The 19855-nt window shown below is 38.9% G+C and overlaps 3 protein-coding genes across 9 annotated transcripts in view; 1 reads left to right on the top strand and 2 right to left on the bottom strand.

Annotated features, from left to right (window-relative positions):
* The window catches only part of ntpcr (nucleoside-triphosphatase, cancer-related), a 67308-nt gene extending 65603 nt beyond the window's left edge, over positions 1–1705 (bottom strand). For all 3 annotated transcript variants that reach the window (XM_061961009.1, XM_061961000.1, XM_072916032.1), the window contains exons 1-3: positions 1605–1705; positions 550–712; positions 358–460 (exon numbers count right to left, since the gene is read on the bottom strand). In XM_061961009.1, coding sequence (XP_061816993.1) covers positions 358–460; positions 550–712; positions 1605–1638 — 300 coding nt within the window. In that variant the 5' untranslated portion in view covers positions 1639–1705. The remainder of the gene's footprint in view (positions 1–357; positions 461–549; positions 713–1604) is intronic.
* Positions 1706–5662: 3957 nt separating this feature from the next.
* map10 (microtubule associated protein 10) lies at positions 5663–8029 on the bottom strand. The gene has a single exon (XM_061962294.1). The coding sequence runs from the start codon at positions 7926–7928 to the stop codon at positions 5778–5780; it is 2151 nt and encodes a 716-aa protein (XP_061818278.1). The 5' UTR covers positions 7929–8029; the 3' UTR covers positions 5663–5777.
* A 4880-nt stretch (positions 8030–12909) lies between these two features.
* The window catches only part of sipa1l2 (signal induced proliferation associated 1 like 2), a 209766-nt gene continuing 202820 nt past the window's right edge, over positions 12910–19855 (top strand). For 2 of the 5 annotated variants that reach the window (XM_061960920.1, XM_061960872.1), the window contains exon 1: positions 12910–13119. The gene's annotated coding sequence lies outside the window, so the exon portion shown is untranslated. The remainder of the gene's footprint in view (positions 13120–19855) is intronic. The other 3 variants (XM_061960900.1, XM_061960910.1, XM_061960890.1) reach the window with 2 other exon arrangements.

The raw sequence follows: 19855 nt of genomic DNA, 5'->3' as shown, positions 1-19855 counted from the left end.
GATTATTCTTTTGGAACGCCACAAAGGAAAACAGACAGTGGTTTGCTGTGATTAAAGAGACAATTTACAAGAGATAAATGAAATATGTAGCACAACGACACCTTCCTTTAAAGCAAATGTGTAGGCGGAACTCCAGGCTCAGTTTACAAGTAGGATTATTCACAGTCAGTGACAGCCAGACGGCACCACGGCTACTAAAAATGCCACTCTGGAATTTATATGTTTTCCCAAGCTTCCAATTATGCCATCAGTTTTAAAGGTTTAATGATTTGTTAGTCAGGAAAAAAGGCAGGAGTTTTGCTTTCTCTGATCTGTTGACAAGTGTAATTATAACCGTGCTTTCAGTGTGTGGTGTACCTTCTTGAAGAGGGGGAGAGCCAGGCTTTCAAATGAAGCTAAATCAACCACATACTGGCCAACTGTGTACACGGGTCTGCCGTGAGAGGCACCAGTGACGTCTCTGCAGAGTGAAATGCAGCCGGGGGTTATTCAAACACAACATGAAATAGAGCAGCTTGTTTAATTTGGCTTGTATGACATTCCTGCTACCTGATTCTGGACAGGTGGCCTCTTTCTCCTCTCACTGTGACCACATCAAAACCAGTCCGCTGACCTCCTTGCCTGACCTCTTCCGTGTAAAAGCCTTCCAAAGAATGACCTGATGACACTAAAGCGTCACAAGCCTTCTGGACCAGAGTGGTTTTGCCCACACCTGCAAAAATAAAAAATTGACTCACAATGTAATGTTCCATACAGTGTATTCTACTGAGCAAAATATGTATATAGTTTTTGTTATTAATCAATCCAACAAAATAACATACAATAATACCATAATAATGCAATTCCAATTCCAAAACCAAACCCGACCCAGCAACATTCAGAATAGCAATAAATAGAGCAATTGAGAGGACACACAAACATGACACAAAACAATCCAAAAGCAGTCAAACTATTTTTTTTAATCAACAGCAGTATCAATATTAATAAAAATTCCAACATAGCAGTGATTCGAAATCCCCCATTGATTTTCATATGCTTAATAAAGTATTATATATTTTGCACTCATTTATCACTGAACAATAATTTTGTCAACTGTAACTCCTTATTTATCTATTAATGAATGTATTTATTTTATTGTAGATACAAACTACTATTACAAATGTGTATTATTTTCTTCCACGATCACAAACAATGGTACATATTGAACACATGAAGTGAACAAGTGTATTACATAGCTTTGAAATAGAGAAGGTGCAGTAATAAATACACTCTGCTTCTTCCAACTCCTCTTTGCACATGTCGAGTTGTGTAAACTATGCACATTTCATTCGAAATGAACTAAAAGCATCATCAAGAACTGCAATTGACCAAAAGTAAGTAAAAGTAATTTTGTTTATTATTACACTATTGCTTGTATTTTTAGCATTATTTTGAATGAACCGCGTCATTACAGTTACGTTCTCGAGTCAAAACTGACATGATTATCTGGACAAAAAGTACGAAAATAGCTCATGTTAAAATAAGCGTATTTTAACTGTATTTTTGAAAGACAGGCAGGCAAGTAAAGATATACATTTCCGTCGGCAGTAATTTGCAGTTAGTACCTGGAGGTCCTGTCAAGAAAACGTGTTTGAACATCTCTTGGTCGCTGCCGTCATCTGCCACGCTGCTCTACTTCCGCAAACAAAGATGGCGCATGCGCATTAGTCTCTGAGCCGAAAACAACACAAGCCCTCAAATACTTGAACAAATTGAAATACAGTGAAGGACTGTTTGTGTTTTTATCATTAAAGAACAGTATATACTGCAAAACAAGACCCTGGTGCATATGAATAAGTTGTATTATTAAAGAACACTATAAACTATAAAACAATCAGAGGTGTGGACTCGAGTCACATGACTTGGACTCGAGTCAGACTCGAGTCATGAATTTGATGACTTTAGACTCGACTTGACAAAATGTAAAGAGACTTGCAACTCGACTTAGACTTTAACATCAATGACTTGTGACTTCACTTGGACTTGAGCCTTTTGACTTGACATGACTTGACATGACTTGCCACTTTCCCCAAAATCCAAAGCTTAAAAAGTTATTTGGGAGCGCTCCGTATTTTTCATTTTCTTCGTCTGTCTATCAGCGTGTTATTCCTGTCAGCTGGTGTGCTGTCAGTACAACAGCCAATCAAATTAGAACTACGTTGTTTTCATCACACAGCATTCATCCAATCAAATTACAGGACAACCAATGACCAAGAGTTGTCCAACAACGTGCCAGTGATAAACAATTATGTTAAAGTTGGTTTCGTTCGGGTATAAAAACTACGACTTGGTCAACAAAAAACGAATTGCCGTATGCAAATCACACAGTTCGAATATTACAGACGGAGACGCAACAACTTCCAACTTCGTTCGACATTTGAAGTTGCACAAAGAAGGGTAAGTTTTGAATGTAAGATAACGTTTATTGGCTAAGTAACATGACTTTTATTTGCTGTGTAGTTAAATCAGTGAGGCTGCAAACTCACTGCTAACGTTATAACCATAGACATCTTACAAGTAGACGCAGCATAGAGCGCTACTCTCTACTGGCGCAGACGAGGCGCGGGGCCGCCATCTTGGAGTGGTGATCCGCTCCTGCCATTTGGCAGGAGCAATGAACTGTCAGCGCATTTAATTCATTTTACCTCACTGAATACCACTGATTTTCACGCGCTTTTTTGTCATACGTGTGTAACAGACACATGTTTTGGCGTTTTTTATTATTCATAGTTTGCTTAACAGTAATATAATATTCTAATACGCTATAAGTGACCAGACGTCCGAGATCAAAACTGGGAATATAATCCCAGAGAAGGGGAAAAAAAACGGTAAACTATTTTTAAGTTGAAGAAACAATATGATTAGGTTATATATACATATGCGTGTATCCTACATAAACAATGTATGAATACATTAGATATCTATATATCTTAGGGACCTATAGACTGTATCTCTGTTGCTTCAGCAGCAGAGAGTTTATTCTGTCTTGACACTTTGTATTGATATTTTCTATTACATTCTTCCCTTAAATGATAATGTTTGCAGTGATTGTTTTATATGTATTATTTTATGTAAGTCGCTTTGGATAAAAGCGTCTGCCAAATACTTAAACATATATAAACACCTGAAAGTCTTCATATCAGCTAAAACCACCAATCTGTTTAACTGGATTCAGAATAAAACCAAATTCTGTTTAACCCAACAATGTTAGTATTTGAATATTGTTACTTGAAGACTGATTCCTGGTTACAATTATACTGTTAAGAAAGTATTGTCTTATACTTTGCCTAAAATGAGAATGCATCATAATCAGTAGTGGCTGGTGAATTTTGTTTTAGGTGGGGCTGAAAGTTTGTAAACCAAACCCCTGTAGGGGCGTCATCCTCCCCCAGAATATTTCTTTGTGATTTTCACATACAAATATTGAAGATCTTTGATCCTTCTCAACTCTGTGGTAATATTATTTTCATAAAATACAACCAATAGTACGTTAATGTTAAATCTTACTTGTGAAAAGTAATCCCCCGATTCCTATTTTCAACAGTCTGCTCATTTGAGCAGGAAAACGCTGAACACCATCTTTGTTTTCTACCTTTCAACTGTCAGTTTAGGCTGCTCGCCGGCTCCTCATCAGCACTTCAAGATGGCGGGCAAATTGCTCACGTCACAGCAATCAATGCTGCGTCTACTTATAAGATGTCTATGGTTATAACGTAATTGCAAACACGGCAATCTGTTGCGTCCACTGCAGTTTGCTACCTTATTCATACTTTTTGTCAAGTGATTTTTTTTTAAGCAGGGTTTCATGAGGTACCTATACATAACGTTACGTTAGTCAATGTATCACACACAGTAACGTAACGTTAGTCAATGTATCACACACAGTAACATTACGTTAGTCAATGTATCACACACAGTAACATTACGTTAGTCAATGTATCACACACAGTAACGTAACGTTAGACGGCAGTCAGCAGCACTGCGTATTTTAGCCACCTACAAAAAGACAAACATAGTCAAATAAAGGTCAGTTAAAATGTATACTATATTAAGAATATGTGTACATATTGCATAGGGTCCTGACATCTAAAAAGTACAACTCTGTTCATTGTTATGTTCATATATTTGTTATGTTTTTCATGTGTACGCACACATAAACACACATACAGTATGAGATGAGATAAGGTAAGAACAGGATAGAAACTGCTGTGGAACTAGTTACAATGCAATATGCCATGGAAATACAATGTTAACACTTTTGTGCAAATAAGTACAGTTGCACTTGTTTTTTTCAAATGTGTTTATTCTGTAAAGGAATGAGTTACATGTTTAAAATGACTGGTTAATAGTGCTATTTTGAAGTGCAATGTCAGCACTATCTTTTTCCCTGCAATTTCAAATGCACTTGTTTTAATAAATAAATACAGCGTTTTAAAAGCATACACAATCTGTGTAAATATATCAGTCTGTGGTTAAATGACTTGAAAGGACTCGAAACTCAAAATGCAGGACTTGGGACTTGACTTGAGACTTTCCAGTCTTGACTTTGGACTTGCCCTGTCTTGACTCGGTACTTGACTCGAGACTTGAGGGTAAAGACTTGAGACTTACTTGTGACTTGCAAAGCAATGACTTGGTCCCACCTCTGAAAACAATTAAGAATCTGGCGCATATAAATAAGTTGCATTATTAATGAACATTATATACTATAAAACAAGAATCTGGCGCATATAAATGTGTGGTGTTTTTTCTTCAGCCAGATTTAATGGTTAAGAATATTTATGAATTAGTATTTATACAATTTTGTGTTGACATTCACATTTTATGAAATAACCATGCTTCAACTAGCTTTCATCATTAAAGAAAATATATACAGTATGGGCAGCACGGTGGAACAGGGGTTAGTGCATGTGCCTCACAATACGAAGGTCCTGAGTAGCCCTGAGTTCAATCCCGGGCTCGGGATCTTTCAGTGTGGAGTTTGCATGTTCTCCCCGTGACTGCGTGGGTTCCCTCCAGGTACTCCGGCTTCCTCCCACCTCCAAAGACATGCACCTGGGGATAGGTTGATTGGCAACACTAAATTGGCCCTAGTGTTTGAATGTGAGTGTGAATGTTGTCGGTCTATCTGTGTTGGCCCTGTGATGAGGTGGCGACTTGTCCAGGGTGTACCTGGCCTTCCGCCCGAATGCAGCTGAAATAGGCTCCAGCACCCCCCGCGACCTCAACAGGGACAAGCGGTAGAAAATGGATGGATGGATATACAGTATGTACAATACATATAAAAAATAAACTTGCATGCTCATAGGTGTACCTGAACAATACTATAATGGAATGACTTGAAACTTGCTTTTTTCCAGTAGTACAACAATATAATGTAGAATACAAATAAAACAACTTGAAACTGTAAAGAAGTGCAGTGCAATCTCAACTGTCTTTGTTTTGTTTATCAAATAATGTCTATAGAGAACATACAAATAACAGTTCAAGGGTCATCTTGTTTGCTGTGTGACAAGTAGTGCATTGTAATCTGTCAATTCAGATTCTAAGTGATGCAGAGTAAAAACAGCAAAAACAATAAATCATCATTAATAAAAGACAGAGCTGTGCAACTATTTTCAATAACAAATGTATTTATTTCAAATTAAAATACACACATTGCTTCGATGCGAAACATACTACATGCAATACTAGAAACCTAAAGCCTAAAAAAATAGATTGTGGTACTAACTTTGTATTTACATTGTGTAACCAGGCAGCTTGCAGGCCACTAGCTCAGATATATGCTGGTATTCTTTTCTAAAGTCCAGAGAGCCAAGCTCGTCTTCCATTTCTTCAGCCTCCAGCGAATCGGAGCACTCAGATGGTGAATAATTTTGCTGAATGGCGCTGCTGCTCCTGTCCGACTCACTCCTTTGACCTCTCCATGATGTGAGACTCCATGCTTCGGATCCCCCCTCCTTTGCTTCTTTATAGGAGTGTACCGTTTGTAAACGACCTTCCTTGTCTTCCTCATCAGAGGACAAGCTGAGTGCAGTGTCTAATGTTCGGATAATGTGCGTGCCTCTCAACACCCGCTGCAAGGGGCTACGAGCTCTGATGGGTGCGGGAAGTAGGGCTCTCTCCTGGACTGACTCTGTGCCAGAATCTGAACTGCGGATAACTGGAGCACTTGGAGGCTCAGCTTGAACAGGTTCGAGACTGCTGCTGGTGCCGTCTGCATCACTGGGCTCAAAACTGTTAAAGTCATCCGCGTAATCTTCTTCTTTGGTTCTCTCTATGCTGGAGTCTGATAGTAAGGACCTGCGGCTACTGCGTCTACTACTTGTGGAAGATTTCTCACTTAACCTCTCTGCCTGGTTTGCTCCTGGAAGCGTGTCATTGGTGGCATCATCTTGACGAGCCACACCAGGACTGCAGACTGAAATGTGCTGAGGTTTTCTGTCCTGCTTAGGACTTTCCAAGACAGATTCATCTGCACATTTTAGCAGTGTCATAGTGTTCTGTGCCAAAGACTCCATCTCTAATTTTTGTGTCCTTTTCATATTTCCTTTGCTTTTAGCTGGACATTTTTTCGTCTCTTTACTTGACTGTACCTCATTGTGAATGTGTGTCATTATACACTCACGCTGTTTCACCGCAGTGAGGTGTTTCTGCCGCCTGAGATTGAACGTTCTTGTTGTTCCATATACTAGCTTTTTTCTGTGATTTCTATTCTCAATCAACGCCTTATTATGGTTGTTTTCAGATGCACACATTTTTGGAGAAACATCTCTGGGGGGATTTAAATGTTCCTGCAAAGGCCCAGTTTTGGATGCTCTTACGCTCCCTTGTCCATGTGAAGGCTCAGTGGATGCAGGCACAGACATCCTATCCAAGTTGAGATGATTAAACAGGGGCTGATGGTGTAGGTTCTGGACATTTAACTGTGACAACTCGACGAGAAGAGCATTTAGAAGAGGAAGCGGTCTCAGGGCTTCCTCCAGGACATTTTGATTCACACTGACTTCATGGCCTTCTGATATTTTGGCTGCAGGTCTCCCTGTCTGGTCCATCACTGAAGAGGTTTCACTTTCAGAGGACGTGTCATCGTGTGTTACAACCTTTGAGTTGGGTTTAAAAAATGCGTACCGCCCTCCTTGAGTATACGCTTTCTCCTCCTTTGAATTACAATAGTAAAGATGCGGGGGGCAAAATACAGCAAGGTCCTCATCAAAAATGTTCTCCTCTTTTGGCATGGTGTGAGGAATCTGGCTTATTGGATCTCGTTCAGTCTGCGTGGATACAGCCACGCTATTTAAAATGTCTTGATCAGGGTTGTCCATGTCGCCCTCTTGAGCACTCGGTTCCCTGTAGACTCGGATGCTTTTGGTCACATGTGATGGTAAAGTGGATCCAACAATCAACAGTTTAAAACTCAAAGAAATCGATCCAACGCTCTCGTCAGCAGGGTTGTTAATGCACACAAGCCCCCTTTCTCCATAAGAGGAGCAGGTTGAGACTCCATGTTTACTGGCATCTTGTCTGAGTCTGTCCATTGTTTTTGCCAATGAGAGAAGAGAGGTCCCTACTAACTGAGGTATATCCCCTTTCACATCCAGAATCATAACATAGAGAGGCGTATGTGAGAGTTGCATATGCAGAGTGTCCAGATTCATTTGGAAGAAACATGACTTGCCTCTATTAAATGAACATAGCGCTCCTTTGTCATGGTGTTTCTTCTCATTTCTTAGCTGGGGCGGATAAATGAGCAGCGTTGGGAAGTCCAACAGCCGTATTCCGACAGCCAGGGCGTCGGAAACCGTCCTTTCGATTCGAATGTATTCCACTAAAAGTTCGAATGAAAACAAAGTCTCCTGCTTGGGATTGCTGTCATGTCGTCTCGACATTGTGGTAGCGACGCAGACACACACATTGCAGTAAAAGTAGCTACAGACCGAGCGAGCCTGGCAGCTAGCTGGCGGCAATGCTGCTTTAATGAACGGTGAAGTCGTAGCTTTGAGTTTCTTGCCGGAACGAAAATACTGGGACACTTTCTCTAACCGGATATCCGACTCATGCCGCCGTGGACTACAATTATTTACAGTATTTGTATTTAGTGTTTCATTAATATCTACTGTCACATCGTGTAAATCGTTACTTTTCGCTTATTTACAAAAAATATATATTTAGGGGAGGATTTTTCCACGTCTAACTCATTAATGTTTTGATTTAATTAAAAAAAAAATCATTTATGCCTGTAAACTGTGTTTTCTATATTAAATAATATCATGTAATATTACATATCTCCATTGTTTCAAACATTAACCATTTTTGTAGATTAATGTAGATGAACTTAATAATAATAATAATAATAATCATTATTATTATTATTATTATTATTATTATTATTATTACGGCGTGGCGAAGTTGGGAGAGTGGCCGTGCCAGCAACCTGAGGGTTACTGGTTCAATCCCCACCTTCTACCATCCTAGTCACGTCCGTTGTGTCCTTGAGCAAGACACTTCACCCTTGCTCCTGATGGGTCTGGTTAGCGCCGTGCATGGCAGCTCCCGCCATCAGTGTGTGAATGTGAATGTGTGTGTGTGAATGTGTGTGTGTAATAGGGTGCATGTGGAAAAATAGTGTCAAAACGCTTTGAGTTCCTTAAAAAAAAGGTAGAAAAGCGCTATACAAGTACGACCCATTTACCATTTAATAATTACCGGTAGCTTTATTGTCTCCGAGGAGAAATTTGTTTTGGACATTAAGAGACAGCGTTTTACATACATACATACATACATATACATACAGACATACATACAGTTCACCTGACAATACAGTGACGACAGTGCACAGGTATATCAGTTAGTTATGAGATCACACATTACACTCCTGCCGTATTGCACTCCTCCCGTATTGCACTATCCCAATATTGCACTCCTTATTATTGCATGGGGTTATTGCAGTAGTTTTCTGTTGCTAAGTGCTTTGATTGGCAGTGGGACAAAGGAAAATCTATACCTGTTGAGTTTGTATGTTGCTGTTCTGTACCGTTTACCATTTGGCATCAACACAATTGTACTATGAAGTACGTGGTGTGGTTCACGGGTGATTTTAAGACCCTACTTCCTCACAGTCTTGTTGAATATTTCTTGAAGGGAACAAGGGGGCTGCATGCCAATTATTTTACCAGCCCTCTTGATAAGGTTTTGAGTTTGATAGACAGATTTCCAAACCATGTGGAGATGCCATAACGGATGACAGATTCAATGTTTGCCTTATAAAACAACATCATGATATTGCTTGCCACACCGTGGACCCTGAGCCTCCTTAGAAAGTGCAGGCGCTGGTTAATACGGGAGCAAACCGAGTCAACTTGCTGATGTGTTTCTGTGTGCATCTTTTTACAGTAAAAACAAATGTCATACGATAAGATTGACTTGTGTGTTGTTTCTCACTTATCACCTTGGCAAGCTTTGATACATTTCTCAGATCAACTACCGTACTTGTTCAATTTTCACATCATTGTGACACTTGTGCTGATCAGAAAATCAGTTTGTCATGTATTTGAACAAGTTGCAAATACGTTGCGTCCATGCAGATGATCAGTACAATTCTCTGTTGTTTCCTATAAATGATCAATAAATTAATTTAACTCTGATCAAAATGTGTTACAATGCATGTGGAGATGGGCTGATTGGCAACAAATGGGCCCTATTGTGTGAATGTGAGTGTTTCGATGAGGTGGCGACGTTTCGAGGGTGTAGCCTGCCTTCCGCCCGACTGCAGCTGGGATAGGTTCCAGCCCCTCCATGACACACACACACACACACACACACACACACGCACACACACACGCACGCACACGTCCCGGCTCCCGGCCAAGTTTTTTTTAACCCAATGCGGCCCCCGAGTCAAAAAGTTTGCCGACCCCACACTAGATCAACCAATAATCCAAATGCCTGCTGAGGCTCAACAAAACTGAGGGATATAATAGAAAATATATTAGTTGTGATGTGAATGCAAATTTGTGGCCCAACACTGATTTAGGAAGACTACAATGTAGTCACTTAAGCACTGCATGGACAGTTTTACATAAGAAGACTTTGTAATGTTCACTTTTCAAGTTTTGTTTATTTCTTTGTGCTGTGCAGTTCTGTCTTTTCTTTACTTCATCGCAATGAATACAACAAATTATAGCACAAACAGCAAGAGTGCAAGTTTGACTGCTGTTCAGTGACTTGCAGCCAATTTCTCACTTACATTAAAGTGTAACTTACAATTTACATTCAAACTTGTTTGCACCACAACATCTCTCCAGCATACACGGTTATATTGACAACATGACTATGCAAATTGACTTGTCTTTTATGATGGCACCGAAATGTTCATTGACTCACATTCTTAAATTTGAGTCATTAACTATAAGGATTTTGAGCAAGAAACTGTCTTTTGCAGATAATGCATGCTTTTAGTTGGAAAGACAGACAGACAGACAGACAGACAGATAGACATCCAGATAGACAGCTAGGTAGATAGATATAGAGATATAATATTGTATTTCTCTTTATTTTGAATACATAAAGAACTATAAATGTTTCTGTGTGAATAATTAATCATATATATTAATATGGATTAGTATTGATATTAATACATGTATCATAAAGTATATTATTATAATCATATAACATTCCATTTTGATAAACAAATACATAGCAAGTTTCCAATGTGTTGCACACTCTTTATTATCTTTAATATTAAATGTGTATATGAATACATACTGATTGTTATATGATGATATGCATTAATACTATTATTAATAACCTGTCATAAAATATAGTAGTTATTATTATTATTATTATTATTATTATTATTATTATTATTAACCTTACATATCATTCCTTTTTTTAAATGGTGTTGCACACTTTCATTTAAAACTTAATAGGTATTTGCCTGCATACCAAAATTATATATATTAATAATAATACAACATAACAATAATAAGAATAAACATAGTAATATATTGTATGATACAATATTATATATATATTATATATATTGACAACAAACCTTTGCCTGAGAGGGGCCCCATATTTGAGTTATTTTTTTCTTGATTTTTATAAACCCTTATTTATAATATGCAACATTTACATACAAGCAAATAAATAATAATAATCAAAACAAGTACAAAAACAGTACAAAACAGCGACAGGGGGTTGTAAACTCAATAAAGCAACTAAAGTAGAATGCAAAATATATATATGTATATGTAGCAAAGTGTAAAGCCATAGGCTTACACAAGTTCCATAAATAATCCAAATTTGGAGCAGGGTTTTGAAACTTTTATTAGTAGATTGCACAGTGCAGTACATATTCCGTACAATTGACCACTAAATGGTAACACCCGAATAAGTTTTTCAACTTGTTTATGTCGGGGTCCACTTAAATTGATTCATGATACAGATATATACTATCATCATAATACAGTCATCACACAAGATAATCATCAGAGTATATACATTGAATGATTTACATTATTTACAATCCGGGGTGTGGGATGTGGAGGGAGGGGACGGGGGAGGGGGGGTGTTAGGTTTGGCAACAATTGCATCAACAGAGAAATGGACATTGGAACAGTGTAGGACTGACTTGGTAGGATATGTACAAAAGGTAGTGGACATAGAGAGAGAGAGACGAGATCAGAAAGCATAAGAATAAGTATCTACATTTGATTATTTACATTTGATTATTTACAATCCGGGGAGGTAGGATGTGGAAGGGAGGGTGTTAGTTAAGGGTTGAAGTTGCCTGGAGGTGTTCTTTTAGTGCGGTTTTGAAGGAGGATAGAGATGCCCTTTCTTTTACACCTGTTGAGAGTGCATTCCACATTGATGTGGCATAGAAGGAGAATGAGTTAAGACTTTTGTTAGATCGGAATCTGGGTTTAACGTGGTTAGTGGAGCTCCCTCTGCTGTTGTGTTATGGCGGTCATTGAAGGAAGTCGTTTGACATGTACTTCGGTATCAGGGAGGTGTAGCGGATTTTATAGACTAGGCTCAGTGCAAGTTGTTTTACTCTGTCCTCCACCCTGAGCCAGCCCACTTTGGAGAAGTGGGTAGGAGTGAGGTGTGATCTGGGGTGGAGGTCTAGAAGTAATCTGACTAGCTTGTTCTGTGATGTTTGATTGATTGATTGATTGATTGAGACTTTTATTAGTAGGTTGCACAGTGAAGTACATATTCCGTACAATTGACCACTAAATGGTAAGACCCGAATAAGCTTTTCAACTTGTTTAAGTCGGGGTCTAGATCATAGTTTTCACAGCTTTTTGGTTGTTAAAGGTAGAAAGTTTTAAAAGTAAAGTTCTAATTCTTTTTTAAAGGCACAATAACAGGTTGCGTATTGAGAAACTTCATTTATGAATATAAAACCTAGCCAATAGTATAATGAGGTTGCAAAGGTAACATTCATTTTCAAATCTTTGTATATCCAAATAGCACATATTTAAAACAAAGCAAAAATGTGTCATGAATATTGTCCAGGATGACACGACAGATGCCCTGCCATAGTGGTCGAGTGCTTTCTCAAGTCCAAAACAGGTGATAGAATCTTCGAGCTTTATTCGTTGCAATGGCAACAGCTGTCGCAGGATAACTACGTCACACATTGTGTTGGTATTCATGGGAAATGTAGTTAAAATACTATATTAGACAAATTAGCCAACATAATAGTGTTTATTGTGTAGAGCCCCACTCTTTTATGTTGGTTGATACAACCAGTTTATATCATTAACATTTATTGTAATTTCTTTGTCAAGTTTTTTTCGCTTGTTTTTTTTTTTTTTTTTAAAGAGAAGAGCACCAGCGTGTACACGCTCTTACCAACCTCCACACAGGGCAGCAGGAGCGCCGGTGGGCGGGGATTTCTCCCGGCATGCTGTCATCACAGAGCTCGGTGGTGCTGGATGTCTCCGCTCGCTTCAGTCTGGAGGCTCAGACTGCGAGAGAAAGGTGTGATCCCGACTAAATACAACTGCTCATGACCCGATTAAGGATATTTTGGTAAACGTCACCAAACTGGCGACGCTTTCATGTAAGGTAAGAATATCCCTATTTATTTATTTTTGTTATTGTTATTTTGGCCATTCCGAACGAAGAAAGTATAGAGTTGTATCTTAAAAGTGTGGAGTGTTAGCGAGAGCCACAATGTGGACAAATCACAATTATGAATCTAATGTTAAATATCAATGCTCAAGTTACTTTTTGGCCCATTGGCACCGTATATGCTCATTTAAAACGAAAGGGTCGATTAAGCACACATTGCATATTCTTAAGAGATCTTGCCTTGTTGCATTTTTTGATAATCAAATCAATATTATTATGCTTTTAAGTTTAAACAGAATCAGCCTTGTTGTTGTGAATGATGTGTGTTGAGACGGTAGGGGGCGACAGAGATTTCGTTGTCCCCTTGGTCTGGTTAATAGAGCCTTCTTATTCCTTTTACTTGGAGATCAGTCTTAAAGTTAAATATGTATTTATTCTGAGTCAAAAAGGGCAAAGTCATGTTTTGTTTTATCTTAATTTGATTTGCTGCCCTCTTGGTCAGGTCACTCCTGGAAAAGAGTTTTTAATCTCAATGAGTTTTTACCTGGTTAAATAAAGGATATTGATTTGTTGTGGTATTTTGTCAGTGCAAACAGTCAACGTCTCATAATTAGAGTTGACTACACAGTTCTGCATAAATACAATCTGCCAGTTGCCTGTACCCAATATGTACAATCTTGTTTTATTGCTGGCCTCCTCTGTTGGACTGTGTCCCCTGAGAGACGGGACAAGTCAAATCATGTTTATCTTCAATCAACCATACCAATTGCTGTCTTCCTGTAGGAAGTTAGGACTCCACAATAGCTAAATTCCTAATAAGGACCCGCAGACACATTCATAGACACTCTGGAGTTTAAATGCAAATAATCATTGCATAATTTAATCTGCTCTGCATTTTTCTCCTTCTAGTTTCACAGTCCCCGTTTTAATCATTCAAGCAAATAAGCATGATTCCCTCTTCCCAAATTAATACATTCATTTGGACAGTTATTTTTCATAATTTTACTTCTACATCTTATTGAAGTTGCTGAACCTGGACGACTCCTGTATGTTCACCTGCTTTTACATTTAACACAATAAGCTGGTCTAGGTCAATTGACCCGTTCCTCAGTGCATTTATGTGTCGCTAATATGATTGTGCACTAGTTCCATTCATTTGACCATATTTCTAGGTACGCTGGATCATGTACTTACAATGCCTGAACTTTCTCTAGGAAAGTGTTTGTTTTTTATAATGAAAGAGGTTAAAAACACACATTTTGTGAGTTGAAGATGGGAATGTCTTGTTAGAGTTTCTGATTGACTGTCACCGGCGCGCACACATCAACTGAAGTGCCTTAACAATGACAGCACAAGGGAATGTCGTTCAGTCTTGCTCTGAATAGAATTCTGTTGCATTCTGTCAGCTATTGCGTGAAGAAAAGGGCTCTTCACGGGGAACTATGCTCTCATCTATTTCTAACAACACCTTCTGCATGAATACCCAGACAGTAGGTAATTGAAGCAGATAGAGATGTCTTTCAAAATAAAGTTAGGTGCACAATGTGTGCTCTGCTGAACAATGAGACACCTGTCAAGCTTTGGCGGAGAGACGGCTTCCTGTAACATGCCCGTAGGACATTTCAAGTTGTTATCCTTGCCAAGCTGTTTGGGATGGCTTCTGGCCTGGGGACTCGGAGACGCCCCTCTAGAGTTACACTGTTTGTGTGTTTGGTACACACTGTTTCATTATTAAGATGTTACCATAACGCACGGCTGTCTCGGGAGTTTTTTTTTTTATTGGAAATTACTGAACAGGTATGTCTTCTTATGAAACCACTTTCCTTAAAGCACCTGGCACCTGCACTTTGGTCTCCCCTGCCCCTGTTAGGTTTTTTCCTACCAGTGTGCTGACTCATCATTGTTTTCACAGACAAAAAAGATGAGAAATGAGGTGAAACATTTCTCTTTTTAGTTCCAGACAAGTATGCCAAAGTTGGTGGCTTGAGTTCTCCTGCATCCTATGCATGTGACGGGGATCAGAAAACAGAGTCGAGTCGAGGCGGCTAAGGGCCTGACTGGCAAAGAGACACAATAGAACCTCCCCAAACCAAATCCTGTTGCTTTAAAACCAACCAACCAGCAGACGAGGATCACATACTGCCTGCTCTTGTTGTGAGAGCCAGACCTTCTCCTCGTCTATTTTGGCAGCTTTTGTTTTGATTGCAGTCTGGATTTATGGAAGGTTTAAAGCCCAGTTATCACTGTCAGGGAAAGCAGATGCTGTCATTAGGTGCATGTTTTTTTTAAAGAATTGGTCATATGTTCAAGTAGGGTTAGTGAGTGAAAGAGTTTAGTTTGTCCAGTGCAATAGTTGCTGTTCCTATAAACCAGGGATATTTAACTGAGTTGTGTGTTACAGTTTCTGATGAACTGTCACCGGACTGTGGATCGGCACATCCCTTTAAAAGATAATGTAAATTCAATAAAATATGTTCTAACCACTCACAAATATTAACATTATAGAGAATAATTATAGTTTCACATGCAGAACAACATATAAATAATGAATAAAATGCATACATTAACTTTTACCATCACTTTTACCTTTATTGAAGACTCTTGTTAGCAAAGAACGGGAGGGAGGAGAGAGGCACCTTTGTTCTTTGCTACAAGTTCTTCCTTGGATTAGTAGTGCCTTGCCTTCTTCATCAAAGTTCTGGTATTTGCAAGTTTCATTGGCCCCACGGTGCAGTCGTATACAATTTAAAAAAAAACACAGTCAGACACAGATGGGATTCTTTGTTGAGGCCGTGGATTACGCGGAATGATACTTTGGCAAACTGACTAGATTGTTACACGCAATGAGACTGTCACGTTATACATCATTTTGTCAAAAACCAAAACATGAAAAGTGTGGTGATGAAAACCGATGCAATCTTTATGTGATATGCAAAAACAGAATCCATCCATCCATTTTCTACCGCTTGTCCCTTCCGGGGTCGCGGGGGGTGCTGGAGCCTATCTCAGCTGCATTTGGGCGGTAGGCGGGGTACACCCTGGACAAGTCGCCATCTCATTGCAGGGCCAACACAGATAGACAGACACAATTTACGCTCACGTTCACACACTAGGGCCAATTTAGTGTTGCCAATCAACCTATCCCTAGGTGCATGTTTTCGGAGGTGGGAGGAAGCCGGAGTACCCGGAGGGGAACCCACGCAGTCCCAGGGAAAAAATGCAAACTCCACACAGAAAGATCCCGAGCCCAGGATTGAACTCAGGACCTTTGTATTGTGAGGCACATGCACTAACCCCTGTTCCATCGTGCTGCTCTGCAAAAACAGAATGGCATAGGTAAACCATTTAGCGTTTCTCGCAGACATACAATATGATTTGCTGTGCTGCTGGTTTGTTCATGTACGGTAATGTATTGTTTTTTAATCTGCCTTTGCTGATGTGGTTAAGCCTCAAAGACAACATTTAGAGTATCTGTTGATGGGACTCTAAACATAACATAAATATCCTTAAATAATATTATTGCCTTTTTTATTTTAAAAGAAGAATTGGATCATTAGAATATGGTCTCTTTTAATATTGTGCTTGTGACTCTAATCTGAAGGCAGTTTGAGGCACATCGGGTTGACATAGCTGTGCCATGGCCAGAGGGAAAGCTTGTTCCATGTGGCAGATGGTTATAAAGACAAAAGTCAAGTGCTTATTGTGCCATCCCTGGTGAGGACTCTGTCAACCTCTCATGACGCACAGCAGAGACTCTGTTGAGTGTTGGGATGTGTGGGTGAGAAGGTGGAGGGTGGTTGGGTTAAAAAGATTTGTGCCTGCTGCCTGCTTATTGACAGCAAGACTGCTGAGGGAGGGACTTGGTTTGGCTTCTCATTCTTATATTGGACTATTCAGAGTTTTCTACCTTCCTTTTAACACCGGCTGTTAACTTTTTGTCATTGATTGATCGTTACTTTGGGAATTAAAAGTATAGAAGTTTGTTGATTCTTGGGTCCTATAAATTGGCGAGGTAGAACTGCCATACTGACTTGAATATAAGACGCTACAACCAAATAATCATCATGAGCTCTTCCTCGGTTGTTTGCTCTGTTTTTATATATGTGGTTTTGTACTTTGGTCTGAACAAATAATAAAACAAAGATTATGATGGGACTAAGGTAAAAGCGTATGCACAAAGTAATAACTGTTGGTTTAATATGTGTTCTCTCCCCGTCACAAATTATAGGCACACCTTCTTTAACAGCGTAACAGGAGCTGAAATGTGGTGTTCTGGCAAAGTTACACTTGTTTGCACTTGCTGCATGGCAGTAAGACTATGCTGATATGTTTGTCATCATTAGTTTCTTTTCAACCTGATTTTGATGAGTTGCTTTGTCTGAAGAATACAAAATGCATTACTTGCTGTGCTTCTATGGGAACACTACCAATGAAACAATTAAATGGATTAAATGGGAGACGGCATTTGTGCTTCTTGTAATACAGATGTGCAGCACTCATGCAGCGCTCTGTCTCCTGTAATGGAAAAAACATCCCAATCATCTGTATATTATTCAGTACATTCACCCATACATTTTGTTTGTAATTTATTAATTGATACCTTCCATAAATACTCTGCAGTAGACTTGGGACTAGTGTTGTCTCGATACCAATATTTTGGTGCTGGTACCGGTACCAAAATTATTTAGATACTTTTCTAAATAAAGGGTACCACAAAAATTGGTTTATTTTAACAAAAAATCCTAGGGTACATTAAACATATGTTTATTATTTCAAGTTTGTCCTTAAATAAAATAGTGAACTTACTAGACAACTTGTCTTTTAGCAGTAAGTAAACAAACACAGGCTACTAATTAGTCTGCTGATGTATGCGGTAACATATTGTGTCATTTGTTATTCTATTATGTTGTCAACATTATGAGGGACAATCTGTAAACATGGATTATTAATCCACTTGTTCATTTACTGTTAATATTTGCTTATTTTATGTGTTATTATGTTATATCTACACTTCTGTTAAAATGTAATAGTCATTTATTCTCCTGTTTTTTAGATGCTTTACTTTAGGACCGGTACTTTTCAGAGGCGGTATAGTACTGAATATGATTCGTTAGTATCGCGGTACTATACTAATACGGGTGTACCGTACAACCCTACTTGGGACTGCACGATAATGTGACATAAGTAACCGCAAAAGGTGGGTTTTTTTTTTTCACTGGATTTGAGTGACAGACATGTTCACCAATCAGAATTGTTGAGCCTCGCGTTCTTTGCCTCCTGGCCATTTAAATGTGTTTAAGGAAATGACAAACACCACTTGCACCTTGGAAAAAGTTTTAATGGTGATTAGGCATGGGCCGCCAGTCAATGAGTCAATCAATCGAACAACAAATCAAAATTAAGTTGAAATACTTTGCCGGCATTGATAATCAGCTATGTCTGTGTTTGTTTTCTTAGTCAAACAGGGAGAAAGAGGTCCCATTCTCGGCATCTCAGCACATTTATTTAACGGTAGCATTACGGTAGTGAGCCCTTTTCTCAGTCATTCACAATCTTTGTCTTGGTGAGCAGACCGCAAGCTTTACACACAGGAAGTACAACAGCCAGAGAGCCACGCTCCTCGCGACTCACTGGTGCAAAGTTCCACAAAGTAACACAAATCAAGGGAGAAAAATAAGATTACAAAACCAAATGTCTCGTTGTGGGAATATTTCAGCTGCAAATCGGATGGGCGATACGATCCCATCAACACGAACGAGCGAGCGGGAATGCTGTGATCACATGATGGCAACAAAAAGAAAAGACATCCTTACATAGTTTTTTCAACTAGGAAAAAAATGCACTTCAAGATGTTCAATATTTATTTATGTAAAATTGTAGAGTAGATATCATTTGAGGGTATGCAGTAAGGCTTCCAACTTTATGAATGTAACTTTTAGCCATTTTCCTAAATCAATCAACTTTAAACCATATCCTTTATTGCATCATCTTTAAAACCACGCATGCTTTTTTCTCTTATGCTCAATCATGCACACATAGCCGGCAGTCTAAGCTTCATATATCTGCACTGTAATGATGAACAACTAATGCTGGCAGGCTCTTTGCTCTTCGTAAAACAGAGGTGAAAGTGAGGTCACCGTTGAGCCTCTCTACTGCTGTACTGACACATAATGCTTAGTACAGGCTAATACATCTGCAAAACCAACAAAAGCACCAAATTTCATCTGTACTGTATTTTCCGGACCATAGGGCGCACTGTCGATGAATGGTCTATTTTCGATCTTTTTTCATATAAAAGGCTCACCGGATTATAGGGCACATTAAACTCTAATAACTCAAGTTAATTGGGTGAATAATGTAAACTCACTACACCGGTATGTTTTAGCGCTTTCATGGCGAGTTTACTGACAGATTTAAGTAAGGACTTTACACTATTTTATATTAGAAATGGCAACAGCGGAGGATGAATGCCCCATAACAAGAAGATAGAGAAAACGAAGAACAACTACTTGGTTGGTACAGACTACAAAGGCGGATGCGTGCAATATTTCAGGATTTATGAAAATCCCAAATACAGATCAGCAGGTACCAGAAGGTAAGAAAAGTTGCTTTTGCATAATATTGTGAAACAAAACGCCAGATAATATGTCTTACCTTATACACACACCATAATAATACTCGTATGTTTAATGCGCCGACAATCCACCAAGCGGAGCGGCTTCATTGCTTA

This window comes from Nerophis lumbriciformis, linkage group LG02 (genome assembly GCF_033978685.3).
Source record: "Nerophis lumbriciformis linkage group LG02, RoL_Nlum_v2.1, whole genome shotgun sequence".
In the NCBI taxonomy this organism is placed as follows: domain Eukaryota; kingdom Metazoa; phylum Chordata; class Actinopteri; order Syngnathiformes; family Syngnathidae; genus Nerophis; species Nerophis lumbriciformis.
This window is presented reverse-complemented; position numbering and strand designations above follow the sequence as displayed.

What these genes read in the sequence shown, in the direction of transcription:
- map10 (XM_061962294.1), bottom strand. Translation starts at nt 7,928, where the DNA reads ATGTCGAGACGACATGACAGCAATCCCAAGCAGGAGACTTTGTTTTCA.